This window comes from Manis javanica, chromosome 4, assembly GCF_040802235.1.
Source record: "Manis javanica isolate MJ-LG chromosome 4, MJ_LKY, whole genome shotgun sequence".
Lineage (NCBI taxonomy): Eukaryota > Metazoa > Chordata > Mammalia > Pholidota > Manidae > Manis > Manis javanica.
Window position 1 is genome coordinate 117,735,390 of NC_133159.1, and position 25,992 is coordinate 117,761,381.

The 25,992-nt window shown below is 54.2% G+C and overlaps 2 protein-coding genes, 1 long non-coding RNA gene and 3 other non-coding genes across 11 annotated transcripts in view; 4 read left to right on the top strand and 2 right to left on the bottom strand.

Moving 5' to 3' along the window:
• The first annotated feature begins 1,336 nt into the window (after positions 1 to 1,336).
• Positions 1,337 to 18,587, top strand: TRPV2 (transient receptor potential cation channel subfamily V member 2). Of its 4 annotated transcripts, none has more exons than XM_017641562.3 (15): positions 1,337 to 1,355; positions 3,445 to 3,739; positions 5,866 to 5,999; positions 7,097 to 7,390; positions 8,004 to 8,302; positions 9,628 to 9,801; positions 10,239 to 10,394; positions 10,976 to 11,074; positions 11,731 to 11,801; positions 12,262 to 12,427; positions 14,008 to 14,074; positions 14,179 to 14,525; positions 15,472 to 15,599; positions 16,438 to 16,517; positions 18,376 to 18,587. In XM_017641562.3, exons 2-15 carry the CDS (start codon positions 3,549 to 3,551, stop codon positions 18,468 to 18,470), a joined length of 2,301 nt encoding a protein of 766 aa, XP_017497051.2. In that variant the 5' UTR covers positions 1,337 to 1,355; positions 3,445 to 3,548; the 3' UTR covers positions 18,471 to 18,587. The 4 variants fall into 4 exon arrangements, with proteins under 4 accessions (XP_017497051.2, XP_017497050.2, XP_017497052.2 ...); XM_017641561.3 differs by lacking the exon at positions 1,337 to 1,355 and adding an exon at positions 1,706 to 2,003; XM_017641563.3 differs by lacking the exon at positions 1,337 to 1,355 and adding an exon at positions 1,706 to 2,003 and having other exon boundaries at positions 10,979 to 11,074.
• LOC140849013 (uncharacterized) lies at positions 15,606 to 18,368 on the bottom strand. Its single transcript, XR_012130445.1, has 3 exons — positions 17,157 to 18,368; positions 16,146 to 16,542; positions 15,606 to 15,856 (listed from the first exon to the last, which is right to left on the bottom strand). It is a non-coding gene; the product is annotated as an uncharacterized lncRNA (long non-coding RNA).
• Positions 18,588 to 20,836: 2,249 nt separating the features above from the next.
• Positions 20,837 to 20,907, top strand: LOC118971581 (small nucleolar RNA SNORD49). Its single transcript, XR_005060087.1, has one exon. It is a non-coding gene; the product is annotated as a small nucleolar RNA SNORD49 (small nucleolar RNA).
• A 408-nt stretch (positions 20,908 to 21,315) lies between these two features.
• LOC118971580 (small nucleolar RNA SNORD49) lies at positions 21,316 to 21,386 on the top strand. The gene has a single exon (XR_005060086.1). It is a non-coding gene; the product is annotated as a small nucleolar RNA SNORD49 (small nucleolar RNA).
• Positions 21,387 to 22,240: 854 nt separating this feature from the next.
• On the top strand, positions 22,241 to 22,312 carry LOC118971583 (small nucleolar RNA SNORD65). Its single transcript, XR_005060088.1, has one exon. It is a non-coding gene; the product is annotated as a small nucleolar RNA SNORD65 (small nucleolar RNA).
• A 557-nt stretch (positions 22,313 to 22,869) lies between these two features.
• The window catches only part of LRRC75A (leucine rich repeat containing 75A), a 40,895-nt gene continuing 37,772 nt past the window's right edge, over positions 22,870 to 25,992 (bottom strand). For all 3 annotated transcript variants that reach the window (XM_037013265.2, XM_037013260.2, XM_037013271.2), the window contains one exon: positions 22,870 to 24,951. In XM_037013265.2, the coding sequence (XP_036869160.1) occupies positions 24,414 to 24,951 (538 nt within the window). In that variant the 3' untranslated portion in view covers positions 22,870 to 24,413. The remainder of the gene's footprint in view (positions 24,952 to 25,992) is intronic.

Below are 25,992 nucleotides of genomic sequence, written 5' to 3' on the forward strand. Positions count from 1 at the left end.
ACTGCGCTGGGTGTTGGAGATATAGCAAAGAAAGCTTGATCTTGTCCCAAAAGCTTGGTGGTTGAGGGTGTGGCTCTGGATCTGAATCCCTGCTTTGTCACCTCCCAGCCACGTGGCCTCTGAAAAGATGCCTAACCTTGCATAACCTTGGTTTCCTCATGTGTGAAATAAGGTTGCTCTGTTACCGCTAAAGCACTTAGCACAGTGTCTGGCACATAGTGAGAGCTCAGTAGGCATTGTTATTGTTAAAGTTGGAGCCAGACAGTTAAATAAATATCAGCAATAATGGATAAGGAGTTATGATCAGATAAGTCCAAAATGTTATGGGAACACACAGAGGGGACCTTCACTCCAGTCCAGGGTCTAGAAAAGGCTACCCAGAGGAAGTGATGCTTAAATGGAGAGGTGAGGGATGAGTAGGACTTGGCCAGCAAAGGCAGTTTTTGTGTGTCTGTTGTGGAGGGTGGGCAAGGGGTTCCTGGCAGATGCAACAGCCTGTGCAAAAGCTTGGAGGCAACAGAAGAGAGCATGGTGTATTGGAGAGATTGAAATGGGTTCAGGATGTCTAGTGCAGTGCTGTCCAACAGAATTCACTGCAGTGATGAAAAATTCTGTATCTGTGCTGTCCAGTATGGTAGCCACTAACCACATATGGCTATTGAGCATTTGAAATGTGGCTAATGTGACTGTAGAGCTGAATGTTTAAATTTATTTTAGTTGAGTCAAATTTAAATAGCCACTGTGGCTAGTGATTACCATATTGGACAGAACAGTCTGGAATGGAATGTAGCAGACGGGGTTGTGTGTGAGCTGGAGCTGGAGAGCTGGAGAGGATCCGTAGGGCACAGAGTTGTATGGAGTTTGCATTTTATTTAAGTGCCAGGAGAACCCATTGGTTGGGTGGGAGAGTTAAGCTGGGAAGTGAGGTGATCGGATTTTCATTTTTGAAAGATCACTCCAGTTGCTGTAAGGAGAATGGATTGTGAGTGTGTGGGAGGGGCAGCAGTGAAGCAGGGAGACCAGTTTGGAGGGGGCTGCAGTCTCCCAGCAGAGAGATGATAGTGGCTGGGACCAGCAGAGATAGAGACAAAGTTGGTAGGTTTGGGGTGGGGGGTTACTGAAGGATTGGATTTTAGGGAGTGACGGAGAGGGAGGTGTCCTTGGACTACTTAGGTGGTGATTGCGCCCAGAAGCCCAGATTGAATCCAGAGCAGGGCAGGGCACGGCGGTCTGATTCCCGCAGTACAGGCCTGCCTCTCTGTTGCCCCCTGTTGGCTAGTGCTGGAACGCCTTTAACTAAAGGAAGCTGGAGTTTCGGCGGCCCTGGCTGGGGGGCTAGGGGAAGGCCCTGAGAGGTGGGAAAGTCCCCTCACACTGTTGGTTGGGTGAATGGAATGCATTCCCAGGAGCTTGTGCTGGGCTGAGTCTCTCCTCTCCTCTCCCTGGAGGCTGCCCATTTCAGCGCTCTCTTCTCGGTGGTGGGTCAACCAGTTTCCAGTCTGGGCCACATGGCAGCTGGGAGGCATGTGGTGGGAAGGGGAGTGCGGGGTAGATGTCTGTGTAGTGGGCAAGGATCCCCCAGCCCATGTCAGCTCTCACCTGAGGCAAGGTCCCAGCACCCAAGGGTTGCCTCTAGTTGACCCCACCCCCATCGGGGGCCTCAGTGGCTAACAGTGAGGGTGGGGTGGAAGGTGGGGAGGCGGGGCGTGTCTCCCGGAGCAGGGTGTGGCTAGCGGTGTCTGGTGGCCAGCCTGTCCTGACAGGGGAGAGCCCACTCCCCACCAGACCAGCGCGCCGGGTGGGCGGAGGGTGCGGAACGCCCAGATCACACCCTGCTAGCTGGAGTACGCACGCAGCGGGCTGGGGGGCTCTGCTGCTCGCGGCTGTCAGGGCCCGCAGCCCCTCCCGGCCTCACTTCCTCCGGCAGCCCCTGCCGCCCCAGAGGCTCGGGGACCCTAGCCTTGCAGCCGGCGGCCGCCGAGCCCTGGCCTCACGCTTGCGGGGTAAGTCGGTGCGCAATTCCGGGGCGTCTGAGGGGTTCTGACAGTGCCTGACAGTGCATGATCGGGGCGGGGAAGCCCGAGTGGGCTCTGCTTCTCCAGCTGCGAACCAGCTCCTTGGAGAGGCGCCTGGGCTGCCAGGGTGGGTGGGGGCTCCAGGAGTCGGGGCAGGGCTGGTCAGATTGCCAGTTGCTGCTGAGGCTTGGGAGTGGTGGGCTCGGGGGCAGTCAGGGAGGCAGAATGGTCGGGGTGATGGGACTGGGGGAAGGTTGAGGACATAAGCCAGGCTAAATGTGTGTGGCCCAGGAGGGTCGCCCCAGGGTGGGCAGAAAGATAGTGGGTCAAAACTGCATGTTCAGGCTGTCAGCCAGGTCCTGGCCTCCCTTGCCTCTGTGGGAAAATGCCCCACCCAGGTCCCTGAGGGCTGTGGGAGCCTGAAGCTGGAGCGGCCAGGGCCCAGCACCTGCCGCCAGCCCTCTCTGCTTCCTTCCTTCCTCATCCCATTCCCATCTCTGCTCCCTGCCCCCTGCCCCCCCCCCCAGCTGTCTCCCCTCTTGCCTCTGACCCTTCTTCCTTCTTTTGGCTCCTGCCCAATGGGGGCACAGGGACTCCCCCGCAGCCCTGTCCCCACCCCTTGCCATGTGATGGTGGCTGTGGTTTCAGTTCTGTGAGGGTTGGACGTGGTGTCAGCTGAGCTCCCAGAGCAGGCCTAGGGCCTGAAGCAGGGCTCCCTGTCAGAGGGAGCTTGTGCAGCAATGGAGGTGCCCCCCCCACCCCACTCAGAAGCCCTTAGAGATATAAGGCAGGGAGAGGTGGCATTTGATGCCTTCAGAGATGAGTCAGACTGAAAATGTAGACAGGCCCCAAAAGATCTGAGCTCTGAAGAGGAACATCACGGGTGAGGTGGTTTTAGACCAGCTGCCAACAGCTGGTGACCTCGAGAAAGTCTCTTCCCCTTTCTGAGCCTTAGTTGTCCTGGCAGCAAAACCAGGAGTTTAATACACCAGTGGTTTCCCAACGGTCCCCGGCCAGTGCTCCCCCTCTGTGGAGGAGGTTGAGTGGCCTGCCCTCTCCTCACAACTGCACTCTTATCTGTTGTGAATATGGGGCACTGGACAAGATGTCATTGTAGAGGAAACGTTATGCTGTCAACACAAACAGTTGATACCCCCAGACCAGGGCCTGTGGCCGCTCAGATACCAGGAAGTCTCAGAGGGAAAGTCAGGGACCACCACGGTCCTTCCTCTATGGATGAGGCAGGCCCACTGGGCCCCTGTTCCTGCTCCCCCTCCCCTACATGCGGCCAGACTCACACAGGGAGCCTCCCTCCATCTCCTCACCCTCTGCCTTCCTCCCTCCTGGCTCACCCCTCTCCTTTGGGGCTGAGCTTCCGCACCGTGGGTGGCTGTACTTGTGCTCAGGTTCTAAATCTCTCTTTTTGCAGGCCCCAGCCAGACCTACCCAGACCCCAACGAATGTCGGATGCTCCTCTGACATCTCTTTCCCCACTGAGGTTCGAACTGGACAGCGCAGCCTCCTCCTCTTAGGATGACCTCCCCCTCCAGCCCTCCCCCTTTCAGGCTTGAGACATCAGACAGAGGTCAAGAAGATGGTGCTGAGGTGGGCAAAGGAAAGCTGGGCTGTGGGGCTGGGCCACCCCCCATGGAGTCACCCTTCCAGGGTGAGGACCAGAACACCTCCCCGCAGATCAAAGTGAACCTCAGTTACCGTGGTACCAGGTAAGGCAGCACCTAAGGATGGGACCTGGGGGCCCCTCACCTCCAGAGGAGTACCGCCCTCCTCCCTGAGTCAGACCCGGGGCCCAGCCCCAGAGCCCCAACCACAGCCTGCCTCTGATGGCTCCGACAGGCTAGGCCCCACTTAGCTCTGCGGGCTTGTTCTTTCTGGAGCTGTCCCCATTTTTGTCCTTCTGCCTTCTGAGGCTGTGTTTTTCTTCATAAGGACTTATCCAGCCAGCTCTGAGTACTCCACTGACCCTGGCAACGCCCTCATTTGTACCCAGGCCCCCACCCCTCTCGTGGTCCTGTGTGGGTTGGTGGCAGGATCCACACTCTAGTCTGAAGAGAGTCAAGAACATCTGGAAATGTCCTGGGCACTCCTGGGTTCTGCTCCCAGGAGCAGAGGAAGGCTGAAGTTGTTGCCCAGGGGATGTGGACCCTGGGGATTGAGGACAGTGGTTGTCTGCTCACAGTCATCTTCACTTTGATTTTCCTGTGATGTCTGCCGGACAGACTGTGCAGCCCCGCTGGTCGGGAGTGCTACTCCTGGCCCTGCGGGTGTGCACAGGTGCGCCTGGCAGCCCCCTCCCCACCGCTCAGTGTGAGGTCTGACATATGGGCCTAGAGAATTCTCATGGGCCTGGCAGGACGCTGCTGTGGAAGCCCCTTCCTCCCTCCTTGCACCTGAGATGCAGCCACCAGCCATGGCCTCCAGTCCAGAGCTCCCTGTACTGGTTGTGCAGGAAGACTGACTGTGGTGTGATTCAGACCAGGGCCAGAGATGATACGTGTTTCTGGGAGCTGGGTAGCCTGCCCAACAGGCAGACCGGGCTCCTCAATCTGTGCCCTTGGTGGGCTTCCCTCCCCCGAGACAGTGAGGCTACCCTGCAACAGGAAGTACTTTGTCCAAATGGCCACTTCCTCTGCCGGACTGCCCACAGGGCTCCCTGGCCAGCCACAGAGCCCTTCGGCCACGTGGTCTGCCGGGCAGAGGATGGTGCATCTGGCCAGCCAGTCATTCAACTTCCTGGTGTGGAGGAGGCAGGGGCCGCTCTATCAGGCATGCAGATTTGGCTCAAAACATGACAATGCGCACAGTGCCCCTGCTCGTCAGGAAGTCACCAGCGCTTACCCAGCTGGCCTGTTCCGTGGGAGCTGTGAGCCTGGGACCTGAGAGTTCCCAAAGCATGAAATAACCCCCACCTTTGTTTGTCCCTTCATATCTGCTGGTCATGGCTCGAGGCCCCCCAGGGCAAGCTGCCCCCTGAATAGTGACATAGTGGGGGGTGGGGGAGCTGCATACTCCTTCCTCCTCCCTGCTCCCTGGGGTCACCGGACTCTACTAGGTCACGAAGAGCTACAAGGCCTTCCTGGAAGTGTGGCTTCTCAGTAAAACTCTGGTGACGTCTGATAGGTTTCAGCGCTGGCCCAGGTGTCTCTGAGAAACCTCTGTCTACCAGCCTGGAGTCTCTCTTGGGGTTAGGAGTCAGGGCCTGGAGTTAGTTACACGGCCTCATGGAGCACCCCAGTCCTGCACCATGTGACTTTGGGCAAGTTACTTGATCTCCTTGTTTGTCTAGAGCAAACAGTAATTCCTGACCCTTAGGGCTGAAGTGAGGGTTAAAGGTGCAGATACTCTTCATTAATCCATAGATGGCCAGTGAGAGGATGAGGGCTTTTCTTGACTCCTTCGTGAGGCCAGCAGAGCTGAGCCCCTAACAGTCTGTGGGCACTTCCTGTAGCCCTGTCCCGACCCAGACCCCAGCTCGAGTGGCATGACAGGCTCTTGTGTTGAAACCACCCCTATGGGACAGTGAGCCTATTGAGAGATCATCAGGACACCTGGCAAATGATAAGCATCCGATGCTGAGAGACATCTCTGGAGTCTGGAGTCGCAGGGCTGCTGTGGACTGTGCCCCGGACAGCACCCCCCCACCCTCCCGGGGTTCCGAACATGTCGGGTTGCCCTGGGAGGAAAGAGGCCCTCAGAAAGGCTCCCGCAGGGCTCCTGGACCTGTGGGTGCACCGTGCTACTAGGACTCTTGGAAAGGGCTCCCTGGGGTGGGGGGTGGTTTGGGGGGCCCTTGGCTCTTTGACAGCATCAGTCACAAGCCACATCCCTGCAGCCAGCCCGACCCAAACCGCTTTGACCGTGACCGGCTCTTCAGTGTGGTCGCCCGGGGTGTCCCCGAGGATCTGGCTGGGCTGCCAGAGTACCTGTGCCGGACCAGCAAGTACCTCACCGACTCGGACTACACAGGTAGGCCTGCCCTGCAGGCCAGGACCACCATGTCCTGCCAGCTGCGCTGAGACCAGGCTGACCATGTGGGCCTTGTGGTGGTCAGGAGCGGAGGGGCGAGTGTTTTTGGCAGCCCTTCTGCCAGAATGGCCACTGGGGCCCTGCCGATACAGCTGAAGACAGCCTGCTTATGGTCCTGGCTGGGCCCCCGCTGGCTCCTGGCCTACCTCTGCCATCCCCAGCCCATTTCATAGTCATCCACAATGCATTTTTTTTTTTAATAACAGTGTTGTTTAGATATACCATACACTTCACCCATCTCAGAGCCTCCTTTGCCCAAATCCAAATACCTTTATTCTTTGGGCTAATTAGAAAAATAACATCTCTGCATTCTAGAAAATTGAAATAGTAATGAAACGTATGAAGCAGAGGGTAAATGCTGTCTGTCATCCTGGACCCCTGTTTAAAGTACATTAGGTATATATTTACATAAGTGGAGTATGCCATGTATATGAATTTGTAATGTGCTTTTTTCAAGCCATTTCCATTTCTGTACACAGACCTCCAACTCCGTCACTAACAACTAGAGTTTTCCATCATGTACATTTATCACAATTTATTAACAAATTCCTTATTGATGGAATTCAGGTTGTGTGTGGCTTTTGACCTTAACATACTGTGTGCCAGGCTCTCTGTATGCTAAGAATTTTGTATATAGTTCCATTTTATCCTTACAATAGCCCTGGAATAGTCCCATTTTACAGTGAGGAAAACTGAGGTTAGGAGAGGCCAAGTGATTTTCCATGTAACAAACACTTCTCGGAATGTTCTTGTATAGACAGCATCGCACATGTGACCAATTATGTCTTAGAAACTCAATTTCTAGGGTGGAAATTGTAGTCCTACCTATTGGTATTTTTATGCCCATTGGATGGAGCCTTAATAATCTGGCAGCATGGCTGTGCTCCCACCTGTTGTGTGTGGCAATCCTTTTTTATCCTCCCAAGGGGCACTTTGGGGCCTGGGCTCACTGCACAGGCTGGGCGGCAGCACAGCCCCTCCAGGCCTGAGCTCCCTCTGGACCTCCCTTCTCCTTTCTCCCTTTCCTTCTGTCACAGAGGGCTCCACGGGCAAGACATGCCTGATGAAGGCTGTATTGAACCTTCGGGATGGGGACAACGCCTGCATCCTGCCACTGCTGCAGATTGACCGGGACTCGGGCAATCCCCAGCCCCTGGTCAACGCCCAGTGCATGGATGAGTACTACCGAGGCCACAGTGCCCTGCACATTGCCATCGAGAAGAGGAGCCTACAGTGTGTTAGGCTCCTGGTGGAAAATGGAGCCAACGTGCATGCCCGAGCCTGTGGCCACTTCTTCCAGAAGAAGAGCCAAGGGACTTGCTTCTACTTCGGTGAGGAGCCTTTCTTGGATAAACTAAGGTCCAGGGTGGGTAAGGCCTTGCCCAAGGTCATGCGGTTAACAGGTGACAGAGCTGGCCCTTGAACCCACATCTGGTTGACTCTGAGGCCCATGCATCGAACCTCCAGGCTGCCTGCAAAAGCAGTTTGTCTGAGAGATGTTTTACCCTTGTCTGGTCAAGCTGCACCCAAGCTCGTATCTGAGCTGCTAGGACTGGCATGTGACAAGAGTGGGCAGACAGGGCCTGGATGAAGGTGCATCTATGCAGGTGGCTGTGGGTCTGAGCTGTGGCAAAGAAAAGAGAAAGGGTAGGCTGGTTGCTGTTATGCTCCCTTAGGTGGTAAAGAGTTTGGTCCCCTTTCCATTGAGTCAGAGTCATTCAAGCTGCCTTTACCAGCACTCACAGGAGAAGGCACAGCTGCCCTAAGTGGAGTTCAGGAGAGTGTCCCCTACAGCGCATCCCTGGGACCCCAGGCAGGGCCCATCCTCTCCTATGGGTGCCTAACCTGCTGCAAGGAGGCCTGGCCTTCTGTCCAAGGAGTGTGAGATGGAGGTAAGGTGGAAGCTGGGAGGCCCGAGGCCCAAGCTGCTCCCTCTGCCTGCAGGTGAGCTGCCCCTCTCTCTGGCTGTGTGCACCAAGCAATGGGATGTGGTGACCTACCTCCTGGAGAACCCACACCAGCCTGCCAGCCTTCAGGCCACTGACTCCTTGGGCAACACAGCCCTGCATGCCTTGGTGATGATCGCAGACAACTCGGCTGAGAACAGTGCACTGGTGATCCCCATGTATGATGGGCTCCTCCAAGCTGGGGCACGCCTCTGCCCCACAGCGAGGTTAGAGGATATCACCAACCTGCAGGGCCTCACGCCCCTGAAGCTGGCTGCCAAGGAGGGCAAAATTGAGGTGAGAAGCTGGCCTTCCCCTGAGCCCACCTTTCCAGGAAGCTGCAGGACTCACCCTGAAATTCTGCAGAAAGGGTCTGGGCTGTGTCTAGATTAGTGGTCCCCCCACTTTTTGATTGAGGTCTCTGTTAATGAGAACGTGAAAATTATATATTAATATATTACATTATAAAACGGATTTTTTTAAAAGTTATTTGGGTTGATTAGGAGACAGTTTTTTCCTATCCTTTGCCTATTTTGCTTTTAGATTTGCTATTAGGTTTTCATATTGATTGGTAAGTGTCCTTTATGATGAACATATTAGCATTTTGTCTACTAAAACAGTTGCAAACTTTTCTGCCTGTTCAACTTAAAAAAAATTTTTTTTATGGTATTTTTTTGGCTATACAGAATTTTGCAATTGTATATATACAATTTTATATTTTTGTGGAGATGTCTTTTCCTTTAGATTCCCTTGGTTTTGCTATTGCTTAGTTCCTTTGATAAGGTTTTATATATATATATATATATATATATCCTTATGTGTATGTGTGTGTGTATTCCATATTCCATATGTCTTTTAGACTTTAACAGTTTAATTTTTAATGCCTAAAACTTTGACTTACCAGCAAGTTCTTTTGATATAAAAAGCAAGCATGGTCCAGCTCTACTTTTTTTCCCCACATGGCTTAACTGGTGTCTGATTCTTCTTATCAGAGGGGTGTACAACCTGTGCAGTTTACACAGGGCCTCATGCTTTGGACATAGGCATTTTTAAAGGTTAAGGTAAAAATAAACATAAATGGAAGTTTTGCCACTCTATTTCTGCCCTCCAAAGTTCCTGGAGTGTGGGAGCCTCCCTTGTTGTCTAGCGGCATGGCTGTGTGGCCTAAGGAAGCTGTTCTCAGTTCTGCTCTTCTCCCTGGTCCTCATTTGGAAAACCAAACTGCTTCTTAATCTGTTTGGGTTACGGACGTTTTCTAGTCTGTCCAGGGCTGGGCTCTGATCACAGAAGTGCACACTTGTGTGTAGCCTCTAAACTCAAGGGGCCTTAAGGACCCCTAGGCTGGGGGTCCCTCTGCCATGTGAGAAGCCCAGGAAAGAGGCTAGTGGGCACGGGGGGGGAAGGAAGAGCCTGACATATGTGGGTGGGTGGGAATGTCTACACTGGCTGAGCACGTGTGGATGTGTGTAAGAGTTTATACAGGCATGGACCCATGTGTACGGGTGTGTGTGTGTGTGTGTGGCTGCTGCAGCTCTGCAGAGTACTGACTGTTTTGCATGCAGCATCCCAGTCCATGCTGGGAGGTAACCACGCAGGCCAAGCTCACGTGGCTCACCCTGCAGATTTTCAGACATATCCTGCAGCGAGAGTTCTCAGGACTGTCCCAGCCTCTTTCCCGTAAGTTCACTGAGTGGTGTTACGGGCCGGTCCGGGTGTCGCTGTATGACTTGGCCTCTGTGGACAGCTGGGAGGAGAACTCCGTGCTGGAGATCATCGCCTTTCATTGCAGAAGCCCGGTGAGCCTGCTGGGGTGGGGGGTGTGCATGGGGGCCTTGCCGAGCTCCCTGCAGGGTCTACAATGCAGGGCTGCCTGCTGGACCCCGCCTCCCCTGTGACTGTGCCAGTCGGAGTGTGTCTGCACACCCTGACCCTGGCCACCGGGTCCACATTCATTCCATATGCCAGCCCCACCTGGAGTGGGCCGCATGCAAGGGTTCTGCTGGCAACCACTGGGGACCACTCTGTTGACCAGCACCTGCTGTGGACTGGAGGGAGAGGCCCTTGCTCACTTCACAGCCAGGAGGTGGGTGGAGGCCAGTGAAGCGGGGTCATCTGGGGCTCCCCATCTCCTCCCCTCCGTCTCCCTAAGCCCTTGCACTGATTGAGCTCAGCATGTGGGGGCTGCTGTATATACTTGCTGAATGTATCCCTGGCTCTTGAATCACCACCCCAGCACCGACACCGAATGGTGGTTTTGGAGCCTCTGAACAAACTGCTGCAGGCGAAGTGGGATCGGCTCATTCCCAGGTTCTTCTTCAACTTCCTCTGTTATTTGACCTACATGTTCATCTTCACCACTGTTGCCTACCGCCAGCCTGCCCTGGAGAAGGCAAGGCAGGGGAGGGGGCACGTCCTGGGGGAGGCCTCCTAGAAACACCCCTGGAAGAAGATGGGGCAGGGGCGACCACCCCCATCCTGGAAATGACGATATGGAGGCTTTGGCTCCTTGAGTGACGTGCCCAAGCTGTCACAGCGCCATAGCAATGTCAACAATGATGATATGTAATACTTACTGGGTGATCTCCACATGTGAGACAGTATTCTGAATGATTGGCATGTGTTAACTTACTTATTTAATGCTTACAACAACTTTCTGAAGTGATGAACTATCATCATCTCCAGTTGTCAGAGAGGTTAAGTAACTTGCCCAGTGTCATACAGGCTGTAGGTGGTAGAGACGGGAGCCGAACTCAGGTAGCCTGGCACCAGACCCTCCCCTCATAACCGCTACACAGTGTGCCTCTCAGTAGTCTAGGATCTGGGGGTCCTGCCCCGGAGCCTACATTCCCTCTGCTGCTCTGAGCAGCCTCCCACGGCTCACGCTCAGAATGGGCCCTCAGCTGTAGCTCTCAGAGGGATCACTGGTGGGAGGAGATGCAGGGCCCGGGTCCTACCCAGGTGTCTCTTCAGCAGGCCTTCCTCCCAGTGAAAGTGACGGCTGGGAACTCCGTCCTGCTGCTGGGCCACATCCTGATCCTGCTCGGGGGGCTCTACCTCCTCATGGGCCAGGTGAGGGCTCCTGTCCCCGGGCAGTTGGGGGCCGAGGGTTCTGGCCTAGCCTTCTGGGGCTGGGCGTACCGTGCTGTGCTTTCTGGGGTGCCCATAGGAGCTCTTCTGGCTCCTTGGCAGGGCCAGCTCTGCTCCCCAGGGGATGGAGCTGGATGCCTCCTCCCCCAGGACCCTTGGCACAGTCCTCACTTGGGGAGCACAGAGGGTGAGGCCAGTGGGGCACAGCCCAGCTCCCCCCGCAGGACCTCCTCTCCAGGTGACAGTGCTGCCGGCTTGCAGGAGACAGGCTGGGCACTGTGACTCTGAGACTCTCAGCGTGGGCAAACTTGGGCCCCAAGCCCAGGCTGGCTGGAGTCCAGGGTGGTCCCAGGGGCCAGGGAGGGGCAGGGGAAAGGAACTCTCCCCGTCATATGCAGTACCTGAGTTCTTCATGTGGGTCACAGGGCATTGTCTGGGCATCTGAGGTGGGGGTCCAAAGCTTTCTCAGCTATCAGGAGGATTCATGAGCACCCCCAAGTCAAAGCTGCTGCCTGGACCCCCAGGGGGGCTGGCCCAAGACCAGGCCGGTGGGCATGGAGCACAGTGGGGACCCCGGCTGGGGGTTGCAGGTTGTGTCCTGGAGAGCATTCCCCACCCATCTTCCTCCTTCCCTGCAGCTGTGGTACTTCTGGAGGCGACGCTTGTTCATCTGGCTCTCGTTCCTGGACAGCTACTTTGAAATCCTCTTGTACGTAGGGCCTCACTACCATCCCCTCACCCTCAGTTCTCAGGCCTGGGAGAGGCTGGGCGGCAAGGGTACCAGGCTGGCTTTAGAGGCGGGGACCAGAGGGCAGACTCGGCCCTGCCAGTTGCCGGCCAGCCTGGGGCTCTGAGCACCCATCGTGGAGCCGCGATGGCGACCCTGAGGGTCCCACTGCGAGCGCTCTCCCTGCGCCTTGGAGCTGCACTCTTTACATGCCTGTCCCATCCAGTCCTCACAAACGCTCTGTGAGCCAGGCATCATCACTCCCATTTGATGATGAGCTAAGTAATTTGTCAGGACCTGAGTGGGGCCAGACCCAAAGAGATGGAGAATTTCTCATATATCTTCCAGCAGAGGGAGAGGCCGTGGTGGTCAGCACTGTCCAGTAAGGACTGGGGGGCCTTGCCAAGTGGCCTGCCAGCTGACCCGGACCCTGCCCCCACAGCCTGGTCCAGGCCCTGCTCACTGTGCTGTCTCATGTGCTGTGTTTCCTGGCTATCGAGTGGTACCTGCCCCTGCTTGTGTCCTCACTGGTGCTGGGCTGGCTGAACCTGCTTTACTATACACGTGGCTTCCAGCACACAGGCATCTACAGTGTCATGATCCAGAAGGTGAGAGGCAGGGGTGACCCCGGTGCAGCGAGATGGGCAGGGCTGGACCCCAGGCTCCAGGGGGGCTCCTTCTGGCCTCAGCAGGCAGGCGCCTTCCTCCGTGGCTAGCCTGGGCAGGGAGAACGCTGAGTGCACCTGCCCGTGCAATATGTGCCCAGACACTTGATGGATGTAAGCAGTGTAAGACCCCACATACCTGCTCTCATGGGGTGTGCACTCTGCATGGATAAGCAAACATGCACGTATGTCACATATGTGACAAACCACACAGGAGAGGTGCATCCTTGCTACTGAAGGAGCAGAGACCGTGAAAATGAACTTGTCTGTGTGCTTGTGTCCTGGGACATCTGGGCATATGGATGTGTCTGCATTCATTTATTTATTCAACAAATGTTTAGGAAGTACATACTATGGGTCAGGCTCTGTTCTAAGTGTTGAGAATACACTATTTGGTTCACTAACAAAACAGACAAGTCCTCGCTCTCCTGAAGCTGGCATTCTAGTGAGGGAAGTGAAAACACCAAGAAAACAAATGAGAACATTTCAGAGTGCTAAATTCTATGAAGGAAACACAGAGGACAGTGCAATGGAGAGTGGCAGGGGCAGAGGCTGCTGTAGATAGGACGGTCCGGGTGGCCCCTCTGAAGGAGGGACAGGTGAGACATGAAGAAGGAGTCAGCCAGCACAGGCTAGAGGAGGAAGCAGTCAAGGCAAAGGTGTGGGCTGGGAGCCAGAGCAGGATCGTGGGGCAAGGAGGCCGGGCAGTGCAGGAGAGGACGCCAGTGGATGTGGGCTTCGTTGCCCACAGGGGACGGGTCTGGAGGATCTGGAGGTCTTAACAAAAATTTTAAATTGTGGTGGTCAAATATACAAATAACAAAAGTTATCAGATTAAGAATGTTTAAGTGTTCAGTTCAGGGGCACCAACTACATTCGTGATGTGCAGCCACCAGTTCCATCCATCCTCAGAATCCTCTTCATCTTCCCAGACCGACACTCTGTCCCCACTGACCACTCACTCCCCATCCCCTCCCCCCAGCTCTGGGCGACCAGGGACCTCATAGAAGTGGAATCATATAGTATTTGCCCTTTAGTGTCTAGTCTATTTCACTTGGCATAATGTCCTCAAGGTTCATCCAGGTTGTAGCCTGTGTCTGAATTCCCTTCCTTCTTTAAGGCCATAGCATTGTATGCATGTAGCACATTTTATTTATCCCTTCATCCATCAGTGGGCACCTGGGTTTTGTCCTACGTGAATAGCGATGCTATGAATGTGGATATACAAGTGTCTGTTTGAGTCTTTTGGTTTCTATTCTTTTGGTTATACACCCAGCCGTGGAATTACTGGATCATATGGCAATTCTGTGTTTGATTTTTTGACCGTGGAGGATTTTAGGCAGGAAAATGATGTAATCTGATGTAGATTTTCCAAGACCCATATGCTCAGTGTGGCTCCATAGGGCCCATGTGCGCATGTGTGTGTGCTGTACACACACAGGAGCCCACAGTTAGGGCTGAGGCAGGGGTCTGGGCTGTCCCGTGGTCCAGCCACCCACCCCGGCTCCTGGCATGTGTTCTAGGTCATCCTGCGGGACCTGCTCCGCTTCCTTCTGGTCTACTTAGTTTTCCTTTTTGGCTTCGCTGTAGGTAAAGGCCCCCTCTGCCCCTGCCTATCCCCTGCCTGCCCTGTACACCCTCGAGGCTGCCCCCAGTCTTCCCAGGCTGAGGATCCCCCTTTCTTCCTCCTGAAGCCCTGGTGAGCCTGAGCCGGGAGGCCCGGGCCCCTGGGGTCCCCACAGGTCCCAATGTCACGGCAGTGCAGCCCGGGATGGGGCAGGGGCAAGGGCAGGAGGACGAGGAGGGCAGCTCAGCCCCATACAGCGGCATCCTGGACGCCTCGTTGGAGCTCTTCAAGTTCACCATCGGCATGGGGGAGCTGGCCTTCCAGGACCAGCTGCGCTTCCGCGGGGTGGTACTTCTACTTCTGCTGGCCTATGTCATGCTCACCTACATCCTGCTGCTCAACATGCTCATCGCCCTCATGAGCGAGACCGTCAACAGTGTCGCTACCGACAGCTGGAGCATCTGGAAGCTGCAGGTGCTGCGGGAAGCTCACCTCCCTAAGCTCTGGGCACAGGGAGGGGCACACAGCAACAGTAGAGCTGGGCCCCCTTGAGTGGGTCCCAGGCCTTGGGTGGCCCACGCATTCCTTCCTTCGCAGGGTCGTAATGAGGATTGACTAGGCTCAGATATGAAGCCCTTAGGCCAGTGCCTGGCACATAGTAGGTGCTCAAAGTGTTAGTCATCATGATCATTTTTATTATCAAGTATTTCCTGAGTGCCTACTATGGGGCTAGGCTCAGTTCTAGGTGCTGAACACACAGCAGAGAACAAACGAAGTCTCTGCCCTCCTGTGTCTCCCGTTCTGTGTTCACCATATGTTAAATGGCACTGGTCTGGTGGACGAGGCAGGCAGGATGTGCAATCCTGGCCCATCCTGGGGGCATTTGGGGAGCAAAGGCTTCTGTAGCTGGGGGCTAATGTGACACCCCTCCATGGCAGAAACAGTAGCTGCTGCTTGATGGGAGGAGGGTTGGGGATGGGTCTGGGGACTTGTTGCAGGGAGTCTTGCCCAGGAGGCCAGATTCCATTACCCATTCTCTGGGCAAGCCTCTGGTCTTCTCTGAGCCTGTGTCCTTGTCTGCAAAGTCCTGTGCCCCACCTAACTTGCTCATGTGCCGCTGGGCAGGCACATGTGTGGGGTAGAGCAAATCAAGTCCTGTATCTGGTGGTGTGGAATTCTAGAACCTGTAATGATGCAATAGCAAGGAGTTGTTGGGCAATCGTTACATGCTGACCTAACAACCATCCATCTGTAGTGGGAAATGGAGATTCAGAGGGGCTGCAGGTTTGAACAGCACACAGGTACTCAAATGTTGGAGCTGGATTCAAATCTGTGTTATACTGGATTATATTTGGGTTATACTGCAAAGGGCTGTGGTGCATCTTCCTGCCTCTGTGTCTGATGTGTTCTTTGTCCCCAGAAAGCCATTTCTGTCCTGGAGATGGAGAATGGCTACTGGTGGTGGAGGAGGAAGAAGCAGCGGGCTGGTGTGATGCTGACAGTTGGCACCAGGCCAGACGGTAGCCCTGATGAACGCTGGTGCTTCCGGTGAGTCAGCTGTGTAGGGGAGGGCGCTCTGGCAGACTCGCTGACTTAGGAATCCCTGGAGCCAGGGCACAGCTGCCAGGAGCCTGGTCTGGTGGAAAAGGTAGGGCCTAGGAGCCCCAGGGGACTCCGCCCTGGGCAGATGAGGTCAGAGATGCTGGGTCTCCTAAGTCTGGAGCTGCTGCTGCTTGTCGCTCTCCTGTGCTCCTGGCTGAAACTGAACGTCCTTCCCTGGCGGTCTCTGTCCTACTCCTTCTGGCCTGAAATGGAGGAAGTTAGGGGGTCAAGCAGCCAGAGGGACCCTGCAGTTCCAGTGCACTAACTAGCCTTGCCCTGGCTGGTTGCTCTGCCCTCTCCACTCCTGTCCCCTGACCCTGGGGCCTGCAACCCTTCCTTAGAGATCAAACTCTTCCATGGCAGAGGGAACATGGTGACAGATGTGAAGTCAGAAACCCACTCTCATGAGATAGTTAAACAAGGAGCTGGGGAGGGTCTTAGGCATGTGGAGTAGCCACAAAAGGGCCCCAGAACCAGAACACAACGACGCACCTGGTGTCAACTCTTGTCTGGGTGTTCAGGGTAACCCAGCTTACTGTCAACAGCCTGAAGGGACAAATACCTGTTTCTCCATGCAGGCACCTGACCCGGGGCAGCAGGGTGATGGCCACAAGGACAGGGCCCTGTGGGGCAGGGGGTGGCCCTGTGCCTGGTGGAGAAGGCAGAGAAACCCTCTCCTCCTCACTGACCCTGCCCCCCCACCCAGGCCCTGGGCCCCTCTGCTGGGGCAAAGCAGGCTGTACTGCTGGCTTCCAGGAGCTCAGAGTTGCTCTGTCGCCCTCAGGGTGGAGGAAGTGAACTGGGCTGCATGGGAGCAGACACTGCCAACGGTGTGTGAGGACATGTCAGGGCCACCTGTCCCTGGTGAGTAGCCGTGGTGAGCCCTGGCCTGCAGAGGGAGAGAGAGAGTGCGCTAGAGACTGTCTGCTTGGCACACAGCCTCAGAGTGTCTGGGGCAGGATCCCTCCGTGGCCACTTCCCAGCTCCAAGGATTGCCCCCCTAAAATGCTGCCCCTCCCTTTGCTTTCACTCCCACCTCTTTGCTGTTTCACTGGCAGGGGGACCAAGGCCATTAGTGCTTCCTCCAGAGCCACTGCCCCTGCCCCTCCCCTGCCTCCCACTCCCATCCCCTCTGGCCAGCTGTGCCTTCTACCCATTCGATTCCCTGTCTAGGGCCTGGCATCCCAGAGCCTGGGGACCCAGCAGGGGACCCAGTTAGGGAGGCCCCTACTGATCCCACAGCTGAGGGGGCACCTCCCCGAGGCCCTGCTGGCTCTGCCCTTGTGACATTTCCTGTACTACACAAGCCCCTGGACCAGACTTCTGAGGAGAAGTCCCTCCCTTCCTAGGCCTCCACCCTCAGCCCTGTGTCCCCTCCATTCTAGTGTGGTGATGGCCCCACTGCCTCCACCAAGACCAATTCCTTCCTTCCACCCAGAGGTCCACCCTGAGAATGAGCTCTCTCTACATCAGGCCCTTTCTGGAGTCTTCAACAGCTCCCACCTCAAGTCTTGCACTGACTCTCCTTTCTCATCTGACAAACTCCACTGGCTGGTGCTTGTGACCTCAGCCCCTCCCTTCACTTATGACCTTCCTCATAATATCTTCCCTTGTCACCTATGGTCCTCCTCACAATGGCCTCCCATGTCACCCAGGAGCCCTGCATAGGGAGGCTCCCCTGGAGCCCTGTGCCAACGCCTGAGCCAGGTTTCCCAGGCTCCTGTCTCCCTGGTCACAGCCCTCACAAGCCCATAGATCTTCCGTCTACCCTCTGTCTCCTCTCCTCCAAGTCCTGCTGCTCTATCACCTCAGTGCCAAGACCCTGAAAGTCATCACACCCTTCATCTTGCCTCAAGCATTCCGCACCCCACTGCCTGCTGGGGCTGCCGAATGGACTTCCCCAGTGGGAATAGCCTTGGGGTTGCCCTACCAGGTAACGTGTGTGTACCCAACACCCTCCTCACCCAGGCCAGGGACCTTGAGGATCCCTGCCCCCCAACCCCCACATACCCTCATGGCCTCCCAGGCAGCCACCACACCTCTGCCCCTCATTTTCCCTGCTTCTGTACCCCTGTGGGGCTCAGTCTGCCCCCTGACCTTTAGACAAGTCTGCTTCAGGCTTACTCCAGTCCCTCTAATGGAGACCAAAACTACACACGGCCTACACTATACAATGGCTCCTATTGCCTGGAAAGCCACACTCCTCAGAAGGGAGGTCAAGGCCCAAAACCTGTCCAGCCATTCCCCACCCCTGCCTGCCTTCATGTGGCAGCTGGTCCCGCCACAGTCCTCGCTGTTCTCTGCTTTCCTTGGCTCTCGTCTCTGTGGGAAGTCCCTGTCCTGCTGCTCTGGGTGTCCAAATCTGCTGCCTTCCCTAAGGGTTGGGTCTCCTCTCTCCCCTGAGCTCCCTGAACACCTAAATCTCACTTCCCTTCAGCTCTTCAACAAGTCTCGGGTGTTCTAGTTTCTAACACAAAAGCCTGTCACCTCCGGGGGCTCTAAACTCCTGGGTGGAGGTCCCTGACCGGCACATGGCAGGGGTTCAGCAAGGACTTGTGGAAGGGCGAGGCAGGAGGAGGGACTGCTGGGCACTCCAGGATTACCTGCTGCCCACAGAGCATGATGTAGTCTCATGCTGTGGCCTCCTCCTGTTTCCCTGGTGCCTGCCTCCTGGGGACACACCCCAAGGGCCAAGCCACAGTGCTCTTCATTCCTTTTACAGGCACCATGAAGAAGGCCGCCCTGGCCTCCCAACCAGAGGAGGGCCATGCCTCCAAGGAAGACCATCTCTCCCTCCAGCTCTTGGAGTCCCGCTGATGGCCCAGATGCAGCAGCAGGCTCGCAGGACACTGCCAGGGAATCTTTCCATCCCTGCCTCCTGGCTCTGGGTCCTAGGGAACTTTGGTGGCAAATATAAATAAATATTTTTCAAGACTTACTCTCCTGAAAACATTATTTGCGCAAAGTTACCAGGCCCTTGGGCTGATTAACATCTGCCTGTCTGTGAGCTCATCAGTGTGAGCAGTCTGTGAGGGCTGCTCCTGCCTTGCTTGGGCATAGATCATCAGCTGCTGCCTCCCAGCCCGGGAGCTGTCCTCTTCCCAGTGCAGTGTGCTGTGAGCCATCATGGCAGATGTGTGGTGGTGGGACTGGGCAAGCACAGCCACCTCTCCATCTTCTCTCACAGCTTCCAGATGCCCCTTAAAGCCACCTCCAAGATGTCTCCAAATGCCTTTGAGCCTCTTAGCTCAGTTCTGGATTATTGCTTTCTCTCCCTACTTAGTTTCCTGCTCAGTTCCCACCATTCCAAGCTGTTCTCTGCAGGGCAGCCAGAGAGATCTTACTAAGACAGAAGAGAAACATTTCACTCCTGTGCTCTGAAAGCTTAAAAGGTTCCCCCAGGGTCCGCAGGATGCCTGAGCGGGCAACCCCTCGTTTTGCTCAAGCATTTCCAGACACCCCCAGCTAAATCCCTGCTTTCCCCGTGCTCTCCTTGCACTTTTACTGCATTATTCAGGCAGAGTGATGGATGGACCTCATGTGTATTTGTCTCCTTGCTTTGGCTGTTGCTGGAAGCTCCTGGCCCTCCACTAAGGTCCTTAAAATTTTTTGAGACAGCTCAAAACTTGTCCCATTATACCTTGAAGAGAAAGCTTCTCGTCAAAATAAATTGCCCTCCTGTGGTGTGATGTGTTTATAAAATGCATATGCATGGACTGATTATTATTATTTTTAAGGTATCATTGATATACTTATGAACGTTTTACAAGAAAAACAATGTGGTTATTCCATTCACCCTTATTATTGAGTTCCTCCCATACCCCATTGCAGCCACTGTCCATCAGTGTAGTAAGATGCACAGAGACCCTATCTGTCTTCTCTGAGCTACACTGTGCCACCATGTGCACCAATCATACACCCCTTAATCCCCTTCTCCCTCCCCTCCACCCCTCCGCTTTGGTAACCGCTAGTCCCTTCTTGGAGTCTGTGAGTCTGCTGCTATTTTGTTTTTTCAGTTTTGCTTCGTTGTTATACTACACAAATGAGGGAAATCGGGACTATTTTTTTATGGGAAACGAACATGTTCTTATGAAAGCATTCGCAAAGGGGAGGGGCTTCCATCGCTGGTGAGGAAAGGCGCGGACAGAGTCCTGAGCAATGCGGAAAGGAGAAAGGGAGGAGAGGATGCAAGTGGTCCAGAAAAGACGTCTGCTCGCTCCTCAGAGGCCATTCTAAACAGCAAAGATCGCTGCCAGCGCGCAGGGGTGTGAGAAGCTCCGTGGCTATCTGGATACGCAGCTGTGGGGAGAGAGCCGACTGGCAACGCTTCCTAGTATTAGGAGCAGCTACTATTTATGAAAGCTTTGCTGCGTGCCAAAGGTTTCAGGTGTGTTATCACATGTGTTCCTCAGAACAACACGCTGCGGCGCCAGCATCTTCATTTACCAGATGAGCAACCGGAAGCTCAAAAGATTAGGAACCGGAAAAAGACCACACAAAAGTGAGCGGCAGGGACGTAAACTCACCACTGCAACGGTCCACACGCCGCCGCGCAGGCGCTTTGGAATTCGCCGCGCTCCGCAAGACCCAGAATTCCCGGGACTGTGGAAGAGACCATAGTCTCTAAAGGAGGGGGTGGCCCTGGGTGGTGAGGCGGAGTCTGCATCGTTGGATGGGCGGAAAGTTTCCGTGAGTTTTTGCCAGTATCACCCCCCCTCATGTGAGGAATGGAAGATTCCTCCTCCTTAAGGGCCTGGACCGCTGCGGAAGCAGCCTTTCCGTTGAAGTCATTATGGAGGTCTATAGTTCTTGCAAGTGGGCCAGGGGCTTCCGGCAAGGGCAAGTGAGCTAGAATTTCAAGTTTCTGGGAAGCAGCTTTTAGGAAGTTAACCTGGAGGGTGGAGGGCGGCTCAGGAACGCCGAGTCTCGCTGGCGCCGTGCCGTTTCCGGGTGTTGGGGAGGCTCGCGGGCCGAGCCTCATGGGTCCTTGTGCGTTTGTCCGGCAGTGCGGTTGCCTCCGTCTCCGGAGCCCGAGGACCCCGAAGGCCGAGCGCCCGCTCCCCGGGCCTGCTGTGTGGAGCGCGCACACCCGAGGGAACTGGGTAAGTTGGGGTGCACGTGCACCTGAGGCGCCCGCGTCTGGGTGAGGTTTGTAATGGGACCACGGGGAAGGTCTGCTCGGCTGTCCTGATGATACCAATGTTAGGAAGTGCCGTCAGAAGCGATAACTGACGACTTTTTTGCTTGCCTGACTGCAGTCGCTGAAATCGCGGTGATGTAGTTGAAAGTAACTGCCAGAATTTGCCCTAAACCCACGCCCTCCATGTTTCAGATGGCAGATTACTGGCAGAGTATTAAAGCCGGAGCAGCAACCCACGCTGAGGTGAGACATAACTTGTATCGTTTTTGTTACCTTAAACGCACTTAAATCGCCTGGTGGTAATGTAACAAATGTATAACACTTACGCATTGCTTCGTTGCACAACGTGGAACCTCAACTAGAAATTGGAGGTGACTGCTAAACTGGAGCTGTATTTAAACTGCAGCTATTGAGAAACTAAGTTTTAAAAAGTCTCATGGCTGTTAGTAAGATGATTTTAGCTCCATTCCAGGTAATGACCACGTCTCTGGAGCAGCCCTGGGGAGCGGTGAGGGGCTTGACTGCTCTGATGAAATCACTAGTAGGAAGTGCCGTCAGAAGCGATAACTGACGATAACAATTCCTGGCTGACTGCAGTCAAGTCTTCCACCAGTTGTTGGTGACCAGGAGGAGGTTGGTTTGAACTGTGACCTTTCACTAATGTATTCACCCAGGTTGCAAATCAGTGAAGGGTTGCTGGTACGTGATGACCAACTGCTGAGCATTGGAGCACACAGCAAGCAGAGTGTCGGCCAGTCATGAGGTAAGCTTTGGTCCTTGGAGAAAGTAGTACCCAATATGTTAAATTGGATCTCCTGAAGTTGCTGTTAGGTCAGATATTGGCAGTTTTATCAGTTAACCTAATAAGCCTTTTATCACTAGCCCTTAAGCTTTACTGGCAGAATATCCCAGATACTGATTGTGGTTGATGGTGGCAATGGAGGGGAGTGCAGAGCAAACCCAGGGATCCCTTTTACCTCATGGCTGTATAATCCTCAGCAAATTGCCTATCTGCAAGGTGTAGTTTTTCTCATCCTTGAAAATGATGATATAGCCTTAGGTTTGTGATGTTTAAAGTCATGTGACTATATGGAAATTATAACACCCAAAGAAGCCATTCAGGACTTGGAGGCTTACATGGCTTAATATACAAAAAAGCACCTTCAGTAAATTCTTAAAGACTTATTAGGATGGCCTTGATTTTGTTAATTTGTAGTTGAGGCTATCCTCTGATCAGAACTGTTGTCGTCTGCCTCCAGCGTCCGCTGAGCACCTCCGTCCATTCCCGTGGGGTTTGCGTGCTGCAGAATGGTGATAAGTACAGTCCTGAAGCGGTGGCGGCGTCAGCTTCAAAGAGGTAAGTTTGATTAGGACAGTGACCCCCCCACCCAGTGGTAAAATTGAATAAGTAGCCAGCTTTGTTAACTGATGTACAGAAAAGGATATCAAATGATGAATCACCCAAAAAAGCTGGAATTACCGGCAGATTGTGTAGTGGTGAACCTAAGGTTTTCTGAAGGTATCTTTTGTACTGTGAATGACTGTTGATTGGAGTAGAAAGTGAGACTGACACTTAGTTCCTTTGCAGGTTCTTCTCCTAGAGGATGGTCAGCTGTGCCTGCAGCAGGGGCAGTGAGACGTCCCAAGGGCCAGTGGCCACCATCAGTTTGGACTCGAAACCTAATATAGTCAATAATGTAATAACTTTGTATGTGGTGAGCATTTTGTAATGTACATAAATGTGGAATGCTATGTTGTATACCTGAAGCTAATAATGCGTCGACTGTACTTAAGTTAGGAAAACAACCTCTAAGGTTCAATACTTGATGTAGAAATATGCTTAATGCTGAGATTCAGAGGCCATTCTTATCAATAATAGAGCCAAGAAATGTATTTGCATCATTAAATTCATGAGTGTTCTAGTGTTTTCCTTTGTTCCAAAGGAACTTCTGTATTTAGTATAAATTTGTTACACTGGATGAGAGTCTTGAGTTCTTGAAGCTGGAAACTTTTCCTCTCAAAATTGGTAACTCCATGCAATTAAACTGACACTGTAATAAAGGATATAGTCTTGGGTATTTCTTAAAAATGTGTATTTGAAGAAAATGTTAAATTTGATTCCTGCTGTCAGATAAAAGCAGTCCAGGTATTAGCATTTGTCAGCTTTCCTATGGTCAGGCTAAGCTGTTCTCGCTGTAACAATTTCAGACTTTGAGGGTAAAAGTTTCAAAGCACTTAAGGTGTTCACACCCTTGACTCCAGTCCCTGTTGCCTCTGGGCTGTATTCTTTGCATAGTCTACCTCCTGAAGCTCCTGCTTTGCCTGGCCAAAACCTTACGCAGTGGCAGGTGTGGCCTGCAGATGGGCCTTCAACCTAGCTCTGCTTGCTACCTGCCTGCATTGGCATCTTATTACCTACCTGGCATGAGGCTGCTTCCCTAGCTGTCTGCTAATGTTGTCCTGAGGGGTTCTGGCTCACCAACTTTGGGTACCTGGGCTGGCTTTTCTCTGGCTCAGACTTGTTTTCTATCTTCCTGAACTTGGTGTCTATACTAAAGTCTAGTGCTTAGTGTGCCCAAAAAAGGTTTTTGAAAGTTCGTAAGCCTTGGGTAAAGGGTGAAAATCTTTGCATTCCCCTTGGGAACCTCCCCAGTTTTGTTTTTCACATCTGCAGATGTCTTGGAGGCACTAGACTGCAAAGAGTTCGGGGAGGTGTTACCGACCTCACCTTCATGGTCTTGGGTTTTTAAGAGCCTTTCATAGGTTTTTGGGAATGTTCCCCAAGTGTTACTTCAGGAACCCCATGAGGAGGAATTTTGAGAAAAGGGTTCTTAAGAAAAGCCTTTTATAAGGAAGCAAAGCTCACTCTGGTCTACATACTGGCAACACTGGGGCCCATGTGCAGGTCTGGTGGTCTTAGGGATGGTGTGGGTTTCTGAGTGGGCCTTTCCGTGCATGACTGTACAGGCACCTTAGGATGTTCTAAATACTGAATGGTGTATATAGTGTGGCTAGTCTCGGGCAGGCCTTCTGCATCACGGGTCAAGGGGTGGGTCTCAAATGGGAGCTGAGATGGGAAAGTTCAAAGAGCCCAGGTTTCCACAGGGAGGAGGTAAACAGCCTTTAGTCCAGATGGGGACTAGGCTCCTGGGATCTCTGGCAGCCACCTCTTCCTTAACCTTCAGCCAGGAGTTAAGATTCCAACCGACCCTGAGCAGGGGTACATTTAGCATCTGGCTGGAGTTTGCTGCCTTGAATAGAACAAATATAATAAAGAATTGGGAAGTCCTGGGTTAGATGCAGGGTCTGACCTACACTTGGGAGAAGGCTCTAGACCACTCAGGTTGGCCCAAACTTGGAGCATTTCTAAGCATTAACACTACCCACAAGGATGGGGAGGCTGATTCCTCAGGAGCCAAAGATAATGGGATTGGCAAGGGGGGAGATGGGGAGGATCAAAGAAGTCTACAGTCCCTCTCCTAGATGCTGCCGTCTGGCTTCCCACAGGTGGGCTGCCCAGGCTGAGTCTGGGTGAGAGCCTGAGCTCCACAGTAGGACCCACTAGCCTGCCTCGGCCACCTACCCCACAGGGACTGCCTGGGGAGGTCCTCACGTCCATGTCACGTCTGAGCTGCGCCTGCAGTCTCCTTGCCCTCTTCCTCAACAGGGGCCAGACAGCCCCCTCCATGGTCTTCCCGGCTCACTGTCCCATCCCGGGCCTCCTCCCCAGCGCTGGGGCCCTCACCCAGCTCCAGGATGGTGGGTAGGTGGCCCTGCTTTGGGGAACGCTTGCGCAGGCTGAGCAGGAAGGGCTGAGGCAATGAGAAGATGTCCACGTTGTTGCCCAGGTCGATCCACGTGACGTTGGGGAACTTGCCAGGGTCTTTCAGGGTGTCTGTGAGGTCACGCAGCAGAGCCCGGGTCAGCCAGTTGCCGTTGAGGGCTAGCGTGGTGAGGCGGGGCAGTGTGCTGAGTGCTGGCAGCAGCTGCAGGACCATGTCATCTGTGAGGCCTGTGAAGCCCAGCTCCACGCTATCCACCTCCTCCCCGCAGCGCTGCAGGTAGCTGGTCACCCGCTCCAGGTCCCGGGAGGTCAGCGGGATGCCTGACAGGTCCACAGTGTTGTCCAGAGGGCTCCCAGCCAGGACAGCCTTGAGGCTGAAGGGGAGAAGGGACGAGCAAGGTTCAAGCAAGTGGGGCAAGATGGTGTGACCTGTGCTTGGTCCTGCGACTCCAGAGACAGGAGGAACCTCTGGTCCCCTGGCACTACCCCGACACCTCAGCCTGCCTGGGCCCCACTGGCCAGAGTCTGAGGGACCCCAAGGGAAAGGCCCAAGTGTCTCTGCAGTGACGAAGGGTACATTCCGGTGCCACCACGCCTAGGTTTGCACCATAATGTCTTCTCTTCCTACCTCTTTAGTTAGTTCCTTAACCTCTCTTCAAAAAAATATGGAGCTAATTGAGTACCACAGGGTTGTATGAAGTAATAAAGGGAACCATTTAGGACAGTGCCTTGGATGGGCGAGTGTCATTAATCACTTGGGCTGAGTGCTTCCCTGAGAGTGGCACAGGATCTCTGAGGCCCCTCTCTTCAAGGCCATCCTCCCCTCCAGATGGGGGATCCTCTGGGAAAGCCTGCAGGATGCAGGTAGGAGCGGGCACAGGGGCTCCGAGTCCGGTGGGAGCTGCTGGCTCCTGGAGGCTGTGTGCTCTACACCCTGCCACCTGCCATCCTTTGCTCTTCCTTCCCTTGCTGCTTGCTCTGGGGCCAGAGCTCCCCATTTCCAGGCATCCCAGGCAAGCTCTGAGGCCCCATCCTGGGCAGGAGAGGAGGGCTGAGGGGCTCATAGCCTACTCCAAGAGCATATACATTCATAGCTGCAGCCTGGGGATCACAACTTTGCCTTCTGCTTGACAAAACAAGGAAGTCCCTATCTTTGGGATCGCCTGAAACTGGAAGGCTTCCCAGTTTGCTCATGTCACCTCTGATGGGAGGCTGGGGCGCAGCCCCAAGGAGTCTGAAGGTAAAGCTCTCAAGGCATGACAGCTAAGTGCTGGCCACACTGTGTGGCATTTGTTCAGTGTGGTGTGAGTGTTGGCTGCTCTTCCTATCAGCGTCGTTAATAAAGCAGGCCTATTACCCATGGGAAGTAGGTGGTGTGGTGGTTAACAGCTGAGCCTGGGTGGATTTGAATCTAG